This window comes from Lagopus leucura, unplaced genomic scaffold (genome assembly GCF_019238085.1).
Source record: "Lagopus leucura isolate 7727_CA_CO unplaced genomic scaffold, USGS_WTPT01 Super-Scaffold_100004, whole genome shotgun sequence".
In the NCBI taxonomy this organism is placed as follows: Eukaryota; Metazoa; Chordata; class Aves; order Galliformes; family Phasianidae; genus Lagopus; species Lagopus leucura.
This window is the reverse complement of record NW_024962264.1, coordinates 67,392,717-67,407,889: the sequence shown is the minus strand read 5'-3', so window position 1 is coordinate 67,407,889 and position 15,173 is coordinate 67,392,717. Positions and strand designations below refer to the sequence as shown.

The window sequence follows — 15,173 nt, the reverse complement described above, 5'->3', positions numbered from 1 at the left end:
GTTTCCTAATCCCTAATATGAACCTCCACTGGAGCAACTTAACGCCATAACCTCTTGTTACCTGTGAGAAGAGGCCAACTTCTACTTCACTACAATCTCCTTTCAGGATGTTGTAGAGAGAAATAATATCTCCCCAGAAGAAGAAGAGTCTCTTCTTCTTCTGACTGAATAATCCCAGCCAGACCAAACAATGACATAAAAAACTCAAATCCCATAAACCATGCAAATCCCACAGACTGTGCAATAGCTTTCCCTCTTCTTGCTCTCCTTCATTCCCACAAGTCATGGCTGCATCCACACCCCTTCTGCTACATGTAGTACCTGGGAGAAGGCATGGCTTGGTCCAACCCCTTTATCCCTATGTGGCATGAGGTAGACAACATTCTCTTCTGACTTGTCATCACAAATTCTTGCCTGTGGGAATGATAATCCTTGTGGAATTAAAAAAAAAAGCCTTTGTAAAAAACACAGTGGCTGGTAGCATACAGATTTTACTTCCTCCCTCCCTCATCCCCTACAACCTCTGTTATAAAAATCAGACACAGCAGCAGTTCACAACCATGTTTTAGACAGGTTTGTGCATGTATTTGGTACAAATAAACAAAAATATGTGCATTTTGTTTCATAGAGCTTACATCAATCCAACATTACTTGAATCACAAAACAGAAATACTCCGGCTAATAAATACGTCTGGGAATGAAAAATAAAAATCTATACATAAAAAATTCCAATGTCTGCTAAAGAAAATGTACACTTATATACACACTGTAAACAATAGTAATGCAACCCAACTGCTGTCCAGCTCAGGCTGACAGGGACGTTCCTTCTTCCTCAGATGGGACTCATGAGAGTCTACAGCTCTTCACTACTCAACACTCGACTCATTGAAGCAGCAAGCTCTGATGATGCAAGAGTGGCACAAAGCCAGTGTGATGAGGTGATTGCTACTGGATAACCAAGGGATGAGTGCTTTGGGAATGGCTCGCTTGGAAAATTTGGAGAAATGGGGTCTTATCCTCAGCTGGTCACATCCCTTGTTGGTCCACAAAAATCAATGGGATCAGATAAAATTTACCTTCTGAAGTCTGAGCTCGTTTTTCCAAGCTTGGAGTTTAATGGAATCAGAGGGAAAAGCGCAAGCTTAAATACTTAGGTCACATTTCATACAACACTGTCCTTCTTCCCCTGGAGCACAGGCAGACCCAGTCTCCCCTAAATGAGGATGTACAGAATCCAGTCCCAGTATGGATTCTTCTGATGCAATATCCTAAAAGAAAGGAGGGCCTTAGGTGAGAAATGAGTATTTTCTCTTAGTGTGGAGTTTGAGATTTTTTCCTACAGCACCTTGTAGAGTATCTTCTCTGGGCTGATTAAACACCCACAGCTGCAATGGGGGAAAGTAAATGGGCCAGAGTGTGGGCACTGTTGTATGTGTATGCACAGGTGTGCTTACACAGATTTAATCCTCCTTTTCTATCCTGTGAGTCTTTAAAAGATTGGGATTGAGAGACAGAAAAAAACCTCAGAATATTCCTTCTTTCCCTTCTCTATATATTACATATGTAAAAGCAATAAAGAGAGCGTGTGTGTCAGTATGGTCATGGGTGAGCACTTTACTCAGTGCTATGGGTGTCTGGCTGGATTCCCACCGAGGCTGTGCAGCAGCACTGAGGCAGATCTGCTCCTAAGCATCAGAAAGAATCCAATGGAAAGCGCCCATCTTCCCCTTGGCTAGACTTTCACAGGCAGGTAGTAATGCATTTGAGTTCAGTGTAAATGCAGTGCTGCCCATTTGTCTTGATGAGGTTAACGGCTGGGAGGAAAATATTTGGTCAAAATCTGCAGTAATTCATCCAGTTCAGAGTCCATTGCATTGAGTAAGGGGCAGAAAGGTGCTATGGGTGCTGAGATAGGGTCTACTCTGAGTGCCATCTCTCAGCATGGGTTTAGATTTTCTTTAAAGCAGATGAACAACAGGTAGGAAGTTGCATTCTCCATACCATGCCTGGGAGTTCTTTGTCTCCTTTGACAGCCATCCTTAAAATGATTAGGTGGATGTGCAGTAGGCATGCTCATGAATGATTCCTGAAAGGTGTGGGGGACAGTGCTGATGTGGACTAGTTTCCATACAGAATATACTCAGCATTGTCTCCACCCTTGATCTTTATGTTCCCATTCTTAATTCACCTTCAGATTCAGACTGCCTCCACCACCTATGTGTCTCATACCTCTGCCCATGGCTAAATCTTATAGTCATTATTTGTGGAAACTCTTAGGCTCATTGACAGTCTGAAACTTGACAAAAACAATGCTTACAATACATGGCCAAGAAAAGTTTTCTTAAATGTTCAGCTCAGGATCTGTGAGCTTAGGGCTGAGCTATCCTGTCCCAACTGCATCTTCCCTGAGGTCCTGGGAGGAGGCCATGGTGCCTTCCTGAGGGAAGGGGACTGTGAGACTGCAAGGAGGGCAAAATAAAACACCACACTCTTACAAACACAGCTTTTGTCCACACTAACCAAGGTTAAGTGCTGCTAAGGCTTTGATGTGTCAGGAACAAGGGAAGCTGCCTGGGAAAGGAATCATGAATATAAAGTCATTGAATCATCTGGGTTGGAAAAGACATTCAAGTTCACCAAGTCCCACCATCAACTTGACTGGTTCCACCACTGAGCTACGTCCCTTAGTGCCACATCTATCCACCTCTTAAATACCTCCAGGGATGGGGACTCCCCCACTTCTCTGGAGAGCCCATTCCAGTGTTTGACCATCCTCTCCATGAAGAAAACCTTCCCGATATCCAATATATATCTTCCTGGTGCAATGTGACTGCTTCCTCATGTTCCAGTATGATCCTGACTGGAGAGAAGATGCATCCATGTGAGGGAGCTCCCACTGCATGTCAGCTCCATTTAACTAATGAGTAATAGAGCCAGAACTTAAATGGCTCTATGTCTGCCCACCACACTCCTGCTGAGTCACAGCTCTGGTTGAGTGTGAACATGAGCAAAGCACCTAGGATGCATCTTTACTCAGTGCTGTTTGACAGAAACAGCAAGTGAGAATAAGAAAGGGAAAGAAAAAGGCTGGGGATGGCCAATATCAAAAGGAGTTGCTTTCTCTGTGTCACAGCAGGATGCTTGCTGGAACAAAGTGGGCTGCACATTTTTTCACTGGAAACTGGAATTAGAAATGTGTCACAGGTAGGAATTAGAGAAAAAAGACCTGCACACCCATTGGATCAATGTATACATCTGGACTGTTCCTCTGTCCTAAAACCAAATGATGTGGTGGTGGCAAAGCTCTGGGCACCACAGACATGATGGCTGAGGGACAAGTTTCCCCAGCCCTGCTTGGGAATACTGCTGTTTGCTCACCCAGGCAAAGGCCTGGGCCAAAGATCCTATTGAGCCCCACAGTCCTGCAAGCTCCCAACACGTTGTCTAAAGGATCAGCTGCCAGCTCTTGCTCACAGCATCCATTCTGGATGCCACCTCTGGATGGAAACGTTATCATGTATACTAAGGCAGAGTTGGCACCTTCTGGGGTTCAGTCCTTCCAGTAGTGGTGTTTTTAAGGCAAAGAAGACATCTTGTATTCCCTTAATTGGACAGCTTCTTCCAAAGTACAAGATAAGCATCACATTGGAGGAAACAGACTTTTTCTGAAGGCCGTATTCACCCCACACTTCCCCCTCTTGCCACAGCTCATTACAATGGGATATTCCACTGGCTCTTATTTGAGGAACACATAATCCCATAGAAGGAATTGATGTCTCCATGGAGGATACTTCTAAAACCTTTGGGCAACTGCATTTTATACCTGATTGCTGCTTCCAGTCTGCCTGACAGACCCATAGATGGTACTCTTTTGTTTTTCTGCAAGATACCACTAAAGAAACCATCGACACCCATCCCAGCGGCTTCAAATATCCGTTTCTCTCAACCCACAGCAGTCTGTTAAATCATAGGTTTGATAGTCAATGGTTTCCATAAAGTCATGAGGGATCCCAATAGAGACAGACTCCACCTCTGTCTTGTAGGTGGCCGTCACCCCTCCTTTGCCGGACCCTCCCCGGATTTTGTTAGAAAGGCTGTTCATCTTCTCTTTCAGCTGGGCGGATGCTGGTTTCTGGAAAGGGGTGAGCATTTTCCAGCCCTTGAAGCTGAGTGTTCGCCTCTTGCTCGCTCTCTCCTGCAAGGAGGAGTTAAATATGAAGGAGCTATTCAGGGTGCTAATCCTGGGCCTCAGGTCCGTCTCGGAGTCCTGCACACAGCTGTTCACCGAGGCCCCTCGCCAGTGGTGGTCGTAGACACGCCAGATGGGCCGTCTTCTGCGGTGGCATTGGCACTTGAGCAGCCTGATGAACGCTCTCTTGAACTCCTTGCTGGAGCAGGGGTAGATGATGGGATTCACACAGCTGTTGAAGTATCCCAGCCAGAAGATGACCTTGAAGACCATTTCTGAAGGCTTCAGAGATGGGAAGAAAGAACCTTGGAAGAGATGGAAAGAAATAAGGTTAGAAAAAGTGAAAGGACATGGCAGCACAGTGTAGCAAGGCTGGTGGACAGCCATTTCCTGGAAGATGAGCCCAGAAAGAAAGCTGAAGTTGTGTTTCTGACATCAGGTCTTTGGCTTGCAATATTATTGATATCAAAGGAAAATCTGAGCACTATAGTACTGGAAGGTATAGAACGTAAAGATGGATAATACCATCTTCTTAGCAGGAACCTCCCAGCCTCCACTGTAACAGGGCTTGTAGTCGCTGTCCTGCTCTAAACTGATGCAGGAGAGCCAAATCCATGAGGCACCTTCCATATCTCGGGACTGAGTTGCTTTTTGAGACCTTATAGCAATGTCTGAGGGTATTATTTTGGGATAAGATTCGATAGTCTGGGGAGGCAGACCTCAAAGGCCATTCAGTTCTAAACCCCACTGCAGGCAGGGATGCCCACCACTGATTCAGGCACAAGGTCAGGTTGCCCAAAGTCCCATCCAACCTGGTCTTGAACACCACTTCTGAGCTGGAAGTCCCTGCTGGTTTTCCTACAACAGTTGAGGTTTTCTTTGCAGCCAGAAGATGTCAGTGTTGCTCCCACATGGCCCCATTCCTTAGCATTACCCACTCACATCCGAAATAACTTTCTGACTCAGCCTTAATTTCTTTTAATTTTAGCTCTGGATGACAAATCATGTCACCATGTGACTGAGCGTTAATTCGTATTTTAGTAAATAACATTAGCTCTGGATATCATTATTATTTTCCCCACGCTCAAAAGCCTGGTGTCAAAACAGTCAAACAGGTGCCAAATATTCAGGACTAAAGCTCTGAACTTCCACAGACTGCATTAAAAATCCCTACAATGGTGGTTTTCTACTTTTTTGATAGGAAAAAAAAAAAACACCAAAAAAAAAAAAAAAAAAAAAAAAAAAAAAAGCCATCATCCAGGAAACTCAGAGCTCTGATTTAGGCAAAGCCTTCTTACATTCATCCACCCCTCCACAGTGCAGAGTTTGCAGACAGACTTAGTCTGTAATGGGGGCTCAGTGGGGTATGTTGGCTCATACACAGCGGGGTATGTGGGCTACCCCATCACAGAGAGATTTCCACATTTTCTGATGATTAGGGCAGGGAAAGCACACACACAGAAGTATAAATCAAATATCTGCCATAGGCCAACTCAAGCCATAGGGCTGGAGCTCATGCTGGCTGTCAATATGTGCTGTGGGTGGCACGCAATAAAGATAGCAAACAGGCCTGATGTCTCTGTGCTGAAAAGACCTGGGGCTGTCATGGAGATGGATGGCATTTGCAGAGTAATGAGCAGCTTCTGGTGGTGCAGTCCATGGTCTCAAACAGAGCTCGGATAGAGGTCTGCAGAAGCCGTGCCCCTGCTGTGGTTGTGTTTGAGTCAAAGAGTTTATTCCTTCTGGGTTAGTGCTGATTTTAGAGTTGTATTGGCTCATTGACTCACAACATCAAAATCTAACCACAGAAGCACCATCCGTGGAGTGTTTAGGCCCCAGCAGTGAAGGAGCAGTCTCCATTTGTACTGCATTTAGTGTCTTCTCCATTCTCCAGCCACCTGAGCTTTGAGCCTTCCCCTTTTCTTGCACCCCCAGCCCACCCCAAGGATCCTGATGCAACATTCCATCCTGATGTAACATGGACCAGTGGTAGTTTCTAAGATCAACACCAATTCCTATCCTTAATTTCAGATCTTGGCCAGAATGGGTGGGAACATTTTGGGTGGGGAAGCTCTTTACCAAGAGAGTGGTGAAGTGCTGGAAAAAGCTGCCCAGAGAGGTTGTGAATGCCCCATCCTGAAGGTGTTAAAGGCCAGGTTGGATGGGGCCCTGGGCAGCCTTGTCTAGTGTTAGATATGGAGGTTGGCAGTCCTACCTGCGACAGGGGGGTTGGAGCTTGATGATCCTTGAGGTCCCTTCCAACCCAAGCCATTCTATGATCCTGTGATTTTCCATGTTCCACCCTGGTCCAATCTCCAGGACCATGGGTTCCTTGACTTTCAGCTCTGCAGTATGACCTTACATTGTCCAATCTTGACTCTGCCATAGCTTGCTGTGAGCACTGGGGGCCAAGGCAGGCAAATAAATCCTTGAGGCATGAAATCTCACTCACATTCTTGTCAAGGGAGAGGTTCTGTGCCTCAGTTTACCCACTGGAGAAAAAGGACGATTGCCATCATCTCTTTCACAGTATTATTGTGAACCCTATTTGCACTGTGCATTTGGTTCTTAGAGGAACCATAGCTTTATGCAAAATACTTTTTTTTTTTTTTTAATTGAGAAAGGGGAAAATAAAACTTCATTGCACTGTGCAGTTTCTGTGCTATGTTCTTTGTTCTAGCATCCTGATTGTGAATACAAACTGAATAGCACAAGCTACAAATTCCCTGTATTTCTACTTTGGCTGGTGTTCACCTCCTAGAACCTTGTGTACATCTGAAGACAAGGGGCTCATTACCATCATCATTACCATGCAAATAAGCATGCCCCCTGGAAGAAACGTGTACTGTGTGCATCCATGGTTTCCTCTTTTGATCATACTGGGTTGAACAGAACAGGGCAGGGAGACCCCAGAATAGTTCTCTGGCTTGTAATCTTGTGCATGCTGGAGCATTTGGCTATCTTGGTAAGCACTGGGAAGTTACTTCTAAAAAAGAGATTTGGGGGCATTTTAGAAGAATTTAAGAAAATAATAAAGTATAGAGAGAATTAGCTTGTTCTTTGTGCACACGAACATTGAATTACATTTTGATAGATGGAAGGTTTACGAATTGAGCTGTAGGACAATGGATCATAGAATCACAGAATCATTAAGATGGGAAATGAGTTCTAAGATCCTCAAGTTCGAACCCAACCCATCCCCACCATGCCCACTGATCACGTTCCTCAGTACCACTTCTCCGTGGTTCTTGACAACCCCACCTCTTCCCTGGGCAGAAATGGTGTTGGAAGAAAGCACTAAGTTAATGGGCACCTAAAATGCTCAGGAAAAAGTCCGATACTTCCAAGGTCTAGAAATAGAAAACCAGAATAAAATGTCAGGTATAGCAAGGAGAAATGATGCATTAGCATATGAGCTTGAAAACTCAGTGCAGGATCATATTTGGATGATCTCAAAACATCAAAAACATAACAGGGCAATATCAAAGGCAGTAGATGGAGTCCAAATGTTTTAGGACCTGTGTGACAGCACTATTTTTGAACTCTCAGTTGTATCTTGTTGGAGGATGTTCCCAGGCAGGGTGGGATGCAGAGCTTCATCTTTCGTATTTTCCATTGGCTGGTCAAAAAAGTTCTGTGCTGCCTTGTGCAGATGCTACTGAGGTCTTCATTTTCTCCTATTATATATATATAGATAGATAGATAGATAGATAGATAGATAGATAGATAGATAGATATCCATATAATAATGCTCTTGGGGGGATAATTGAAAGTCTTTTTTGAGTTCTAGTTCATAAAGTACTTATGAGCATGAAGCTCATTATGGGCTTTTCTGGCCACAGTCAAAGTGTTTTCTTTCTTTTCTTCCAGGCTCACACGAAGTAAATTAATTAAATTTGGCCCAAAGCAATCATATATTGTCAGTTTCCACTTATTACATAGCTTGTACCCTTCCTTGCTGGACTTCTATGAAGGACAGTACAACTGACATATCTGCCAAGCCATGGAACAACAGACTGGACATCAGCAAAGACTTCTGCCTATGTGTGGGGCTGGGAATCTTAAGTTCTAGCTAGTCTTTTACAACCTTCTCCTCCATCTACTGTCAATAAGTTCCTCTGGCCATCTGCAGGCATATCAGGGTTCACAGAGGGTTAACATCTCCCTGCAACTGGTGGCATATCTTGGGGTGATGCTTTCCTAGGATGGATCCAAGAGCTGCTTGGCGAAGGGAGGAGGACAGTGCGTTCACAGTGACTCCAGCATTTTCCCCAGAGGACAATGGCATTAGGATATTGAGTGGAATTCCTCAGGCCTGTGAGCCTTCCAGCTGTGGCCCAGCCCCATAAACAAGCTGCAGATAAGCAACAGCTTCTGTCACGCCAATGAAAACCCTGGTAAGCTGCCTGTGTGCATCGCTGCATGTAGGCATGCCTGTTTCTCTGAACTTGTGCACACTGATCCTGCTGGGAAGAAGAGCATGGAGAAACCACCCCTTCCCTATTTATTACTGATATTCTTGGCAGCATTGTTTTGTCCCACACTGGTGGTTGGATAGGCTCTTTCTGGAGAGCTCCAGCAATGACAAAGCCCATGAGCCCATGGAATGCAAGGTCCCTGTGGCAGAGAGGACAATCTGCAATGTGGTGGGGCTCAGTGAAGCCTTGTGTTAGGGCTGAGGGCAGAAGTTGCAAAGATGGAGGATGCCATCCATGGGGGTTTCTGGAAGATTTGGAGAACCTTGGCACTTTCAGTAGCATATCAAATCTGAGAACTGAGCATGGTTTTCCCATAAGCAAGCAAATAATAATTTGACAGAACCTTATTCTCCTAATTTACTGATGCAATTCACTGCTCTCCTAACATGCTGTGGTTTGCCCAGAGATATGGTTGATGCCGTGTTTCTGGAGACTTTTAAGGCCAGGCTGGATCTGGCCATAAACAACTTGAGCTGTGGGTGTCCCTTTTCATTGCAGGGGAGCTGAAATAGATGGCCTTTGAAGAACCTTTCCAGCTCTAAAGTCTCCATGATTCTATGATGTCTCCTTAACTTTCCCCTAAGTTACACCGCATCAGTAGAAGTTTGGATGAAAGCTCCCAGAGCTCTCACTGGGGCTTTTCTCAAAGCAATCCTGTGAATGTGAACCACCAAGGCAATCCATTGCCATGTGAATCTTTCCAAGAAAATCTACCTGCTAACCAACTCACCCATCTAAGTTTAAGCATCTTAAAAGGTCCCAGGGCTCCTCTTCCAATCAGTGGCATAACTGACAGTGTCAATGGAATGGATGTAGTAATCCATTTCATTGTGAAGCTCTAGCCCATACTGGCCAGGTGAATCGCACTCAGTTTCTCCCAACTGGACTTTTAGCTCATGGGCAGATACCATGCTATATAAAGGCAGATCAGGGTGTGACTTGGGACGAATTTCATTCTTAGTGTCAGTGGCACCTCATGTTCTCCAGTCTTGGGAAGAATCTTGCAGTCTTTCAAAGCAACAGTTTCCCTTGTGACTCCCATCACTGGGAACATTTTGTCAGTGAACCTCCCTAATGACAAAGGGTGGCTCAGTGGAATTCACACACATACATTTGCCCAGGGAAATAGTAGAGTTATTGTCTCTGGAGGCTTTCAAGACACGGGTAGGTGTGGCTCTTATGGACATGGTTAGTGGGCATGGTGGGGTTGGATTAGCAATTGAACTGGATGAACTCTGAGGTCTTTTCCAACCTCAATGATTCTCATGATTCTATAATTCTATGATCTAAACTAACAGCAACAATAGGATCTATCAACAGAAACCTAACTTGTCCAAAGTGCTCATTTGCTTAGAATGCTCCAACTCAATCCCTCCAGATACATCTCATCCAGGGAACAATTCACTCTGGAGACAGCTCTCAAAAGGCCAACAGGACATGACTGTGAAGTCCCCTAGCAATGTTGCAGCAGGCTCTGTACCCTTAATCATTTCCATATGCCTTTATGCCACATCACAGGGCATAAAATGCAAAGCATCTATTTAAGACTAAAGATCCACTCTGGTGGGCTGTTCTTCCAGCGATCCATCACTCCTGCAAGAGACTAATTATTCTCTAGGACCACTGGGAAAGTGCATGGGGCCCAAGAGAGGCTTTGAGCCAGAGACTATGAAGTACAAAATCATAGGATATCTTGAATCGGAGGGCACCCATAAGGATCAACTTAAACTCCTCTTTCCATACAGGACCATCCCAATTCCAAGCTCTATGTCTGGGAACACTGTCCAAAAGCTCCCTGAGCTCTAGCAGCTCAGGGCTGTGCTCACTGCCCTGGCTATGCTATTCCATGTCCACTGCACTCTGGGGCAGAACCTTTCCTTAACCCCCATGTGACCATCCCCTGATTCTGCTCCATGCCATTCCCTTTAGTCCTGTCACTGTCACCAGAGAGCAGAGATCAAGTTTCCAAAATACAATGAAGTCAGGTCTGGACCCAGTGTATAGGCTGGGAGGGCACTGATGCTTTGTTTGGGGTCACGCAACTGAAAACAGCAGAAGGCAATCTCCAGGAGGAGCATGCATCCTTAGCATTCTTCTTCCAAGGAACAGGATACCCCATGCAAAGATACATCATGCAAAGATTCATTACCTTGAATCTAATGCTTCCCATCTTTAATTAGGGATTTATAAAGACAAATGTCTTGCAGAAGATAAGAAAGGAAAATTAATTTACCCTTGGGGACTATGGCCTGCTGCTGCATAGAGTTTGCTCTAAAGATGTACAGAGTCTTGGATCTGTAGAAGAGGCAAGAGTGGATTCCCTTGATTTCCAGCTCTGTAGCCCTGTGGCATGATTATAAAATCATCCATTTCAAATATTTCTGTCAGCAGTATGAGAGCTTTTCCCCTGCTTCCTGATATCTAACAGGAGCTATGTGCACATGAATTGGACAGGATCTGGCAGAGCAAAGGCAGAGATATTCTGAAACCACATCTGGGGTTGAACGTTGCAAACCAAGCTCATTTCTCCATTTTTAAAGCTTTGAAAAATGGTTAAGAAAACATTTTTGCAAAGGAATGAAGAGCAAGACTGAATGTCTGCTTCACATTTTGTAGAAATCAATGTTGACCCATTTGCTGTCTCATGCTTGCAGTGAAGTCAGGACCCGGATTGCTGTTGACCATAAATCCCGGGTCACCTGATGAACTTGCCATCAGAGGTACGTAGGATGATGGGTTTTAAAAATGAGTCACAGGATTAATAAAAAGACAAAGATGTTGGATTTTTTTTTTTCCTTTCATTTTTTTTCTTTGGCTCCTAGTACAGACTCCCTTAAAAGTAATATTTTTGCAGCATCTATTATGCTTGGGAAAGATAGATGTATATCCAACTGCCTATTCCTTAATGATTCACAGATAGCAGCCTGACTCCAGCCCCAAAGGGAACTTTAAAACAAACCTTAAAATTATGAGACTCAGCAAAAGGACGTAAATAAAATTAGGAAAGCAAAACAAAACAAAAGCACGTCTGAAAGACTCACCAATTTGGCAAATCCAAAGGGAAATACAAGGAAGGTTTTTATTTGCCTAATGCAAATAAGGAAAAATAACAATAATAAGTCTCCAGAGAGAAGGAAGAAGTCAGGGTAACCGAGTTGCATGTCAAGAGCTCATCTTTCTGTTTGAGCAGGATGAGGATTGGAATTCACTTGCTGATGTTAGAGCAAGCACAACAGAGACCGCAGTGAAATTCTTGCCTGCATGGTTAAACAGATGAAACAAGCTTGGAGCAGCCTCTGAAAAGAAAATTTCCATCTGGCTCGGGATCTGAATGAACACAATGGCCATGCGATGTTGCTAGGTTCCCTCCAGGGCAATACAAAAATCAGTGTGTCATTCAGAGAGGAGCACTCCCGTGGCTCTCTGTCGTGCAAATGCTGGAGCGTCCTGAGCACGATGGTGTTGCTGCATCTGAGCCTGGCAATCTCTTCCGTGCATGATAACGTCTCGGAAACACTTTTGGGTAATGCAGCCAGTATGACTGTCCCGTGGGGGAGGGAAGGATTTACAGGCAAGTTTGTAAAGTAGGAGTAGACGTGGCCTTGGAAGTGGATCGTTGCACATTTTGTTTGTTGGACTAGATGAATCTTAAAGGTCCCTTCCAACTGAAGCAATTCTATAATTCTGTTATTCTGCGGACAAAACTTCAACTATAGGCAAAGATAATCCACAGATGCTAGTTATTCAAGTTCCCTGTCAGCTAACCATACACACACAATGTGTATGAAGCCAACCTGTGAAAATTCCCAGTAATGGATAATATTTTCCTAAACTGCTGGTTTGCATAAAGTGCTGTTTTGGTGGTCCATAACTCCAAGCAGAGTGTATCTAACAGCCTTCCATTTATGTCCTTAGCTTCCTGATGTTTGCATTGCTGTCTCATGGGTGTGACTTGGTTAAATATAGGAGATTTGAGGAATTTTTATCATCCTGTTGTATCTTTCTTGTCTTAGCCATACAACTGGCAATAAACTGCTGCGACCTTGCTATTTCCCAAGAAAAAACATGCTATGGGAAGCCAGTATGGGGCTAAGTTCAACATGGGGTTGGCTAGGATATACAGTATCCATTCAATCCCTCTGTAAAAGGAGGTGTGTGGCTTTAAGGGGAATTTCTACTTCGTTGCATTCCCAACTGGCTTCCATTGGCAATCCATTGGATCTGTTTTTCAGTCTTTGTCAGCAGAGGTTCCCAACAGACTTCACACTAATGCAGCACCTGGTCAATATTAGGAAATACTGTATGACTAATTTGATGGACTATTCTAAGAAATCAACAAGAATTTTATGACTATCAGCATCATTATTTAGATAGATGAAAAGATAGCATAGCAGTGGCTGCCAACTCAATAAATGCATGCTGATATAAATGCACAACAACTAAGGAAGAGAGATGGCAAAAATTATTCTGGAGGGATCTGTTGAAGATTCATCACAGTAATCTACTTGAGGAAACCTGAGGTATTACAATGAATGAAGTGATGACAATCTTCCCCACAAGGTGGGTAAGTCAGTAGACACATCGCTATACTTATTCCTCTGATATCTTGTTTGATGCATATATTTCATGGAATGCCATCAAAGATTTTTGCAAGTAGATTGCAAAAATGTTTCTTCAGCCCTTGCCACAAAACTTTGCTCTTCTGTATCTATAAATGATGAATCAGTGTAGTACAGGGCTTTAAACTGGTTGTTCTCCAGCTTTTCTGAACCAGAAGCTGTTAATCCTCACCGCTTTTTGCAGACTGCCTGGCTCCCTTTAAATCTGTTTTTCCATTAACCATTTATCAAGATTTCATAGACCAGCACGGTCTGGAGGCCACAACTTAGGAATCACTGTTCTAGACTACTGGTTCTTGCTTTTATTAGCAAACACAATGACTTTGTGTGGAGCACTGCAGCTGGCTTTCTCTATGCAAATCCTTTCAGCAGTGTTGAGTGTTCTCATAAAGCTTCCTATGCAAATAATTATTATTCCTCTGTGAGTTCCACAAACAGAAGCCTGGCTTCTACCCATCTCCAAGACAAGATATCCCTTTTCTGTCAAACTGTCTCCTCCACTGTTGTCAGAAACATTGAGAACGTGTATTTTCTTTTACCACAAAGTAGAAAGCTTGGGAAATCCTGGAGAAGAGAAAGAGGAGAATAATTCCCAAGCAAGTCATCTGAGTCTTGGAAAAATCGCTGTGTTTGCTGGGTCGGTCCCAAGACTTCTCTTTGTTTTTCCAACTCAGAAGTTCTTTTCTCTGCACTTGGTTTTCTAAGAATGTGAACTCACCCGCCCCGTCCTGTTTACAAGCTCGTAAATATGTAGATCAGATTTGGCTGCAGGGTAGGCTTTGGAAGGGCTGAATCTTGCTGGGAACACATGGCATTTTATGTACACTAAGGCCAGATCTGAGAAGCTCGAAGGAAAAACTCAATTTTTCACTGGGCCCTACCCAAAGAAAATTCTCCCCCAGAGCAAAATTCGTCAGTCCTGGCTTTAACTTACAGTGCGAAGCAAGCAGCAATCACCTTGAGTGGGTAGGCATCACCAGGGCACGAATAGAGAAAGGATGATTGACCTAAAAGGTGAAAAACTGTTTTCAGCTGATTGTTTGTGATGCTTATGGCCCTAAAGCATGGAGAACTTGGTAGTGGCGGGACTCCAGCTTTTGGAAAATGCGCTATTGGAGGAGGTGTGGGAGCTTCCTTAGCGTGTTTCCACCGTACCAGTCCCAAGGACATTCTGTTTATATCAGAATCCAGCAGACAGCACGTCACCAGCCACAGAGCCTGGCACAGCACCACTTGCAGCCCGTGTCCCTTCCTGGAGTCGCTGGCTGTGAAAGATGCTGAACGGCATCCTCCAGAGAGCTGCGAGCTGTGATGTCATGGAGGAAAGGGTGGGGAAGAAAGACTGGGGGAGGCTGGTATTTTCAGCTTTCGTGAAAAACCAGGACCTGTTGTGTGGGCTTAGGAGGGGTTATTCAAGACCAGCCAGCCAACTTCTTGTTTCTTGTCAAACTTGGTGCGGAAAATCCTCCAACGCATGCCCGGTTTCCGCACCAAGCTCCAAGGCACAGCCCTTCTACAGTTATATTGCGCAGTAAAATCTGCAATTATTCATTGCTTGCTGTTCTTTCTGACTTCTTCTGATGAGAAGGAAAACTTTTCTAAAAGTTTGTATTTTCTTTTTCTTGCCAGCCTGAAAGTATTCCAAGGAGACAGATAAAAGCTGCTCTGTATCTCCCAACACTAAAAACCAGCTTTCAGCTGATATCAAGCTCTAAAAACATTACACTCCCCAAGCAGATTTTTTTCTCCCCCTAGAAAACAATGGGTCACTGTAACAGGGCTCCAAAAATACAACAGGAATGCTGATAACAACATTCACATAGCTCCCAACAGTTCCTGAAGCCTTAGCTTGGAGGGATAAGACCTCATGTGTAGTGTCACGAGGGA

The 15,173-nt window shown here is 44.2% G+C and overlaps 1 protein-coding gene across 2 annotated transcripts in view; it reads right to left on the bottom strand.

Moving 5' to 3' along the window:
- Window positions 1–563: 563 nt before the first annotated feature.
- The window catches only part of ADRA1D (adrenoceptor alpha 1D), a 40,186-nt gene continuing 25,576 nt past the window's right edge, over window positions 564–15,173 (bottom strand). The window contains exons 2-3 of one of the 2 annotated variants that reach the window (XM_042871403.1): window positions 14,221–14,293; window positions 4,155–4,494 (exon numbers count right to left, since the gene is read on the bottom strand). In XM_042871403.1, coding sequence (XP_042727337.1) covers window positions 4,236–4,494; window positions 14,221–14,293 — 332 coding nt within the window. In that variant the 3' untranslated portion in view covers window positions 4,155–4,235. Of the gene's footprint in view, window positions 4,495–14,220; window positions 14,294–15,173 lie in introns of both variants that reach the window. The other variant, XM_042871402.1, reaches the window with a different exon arrangement.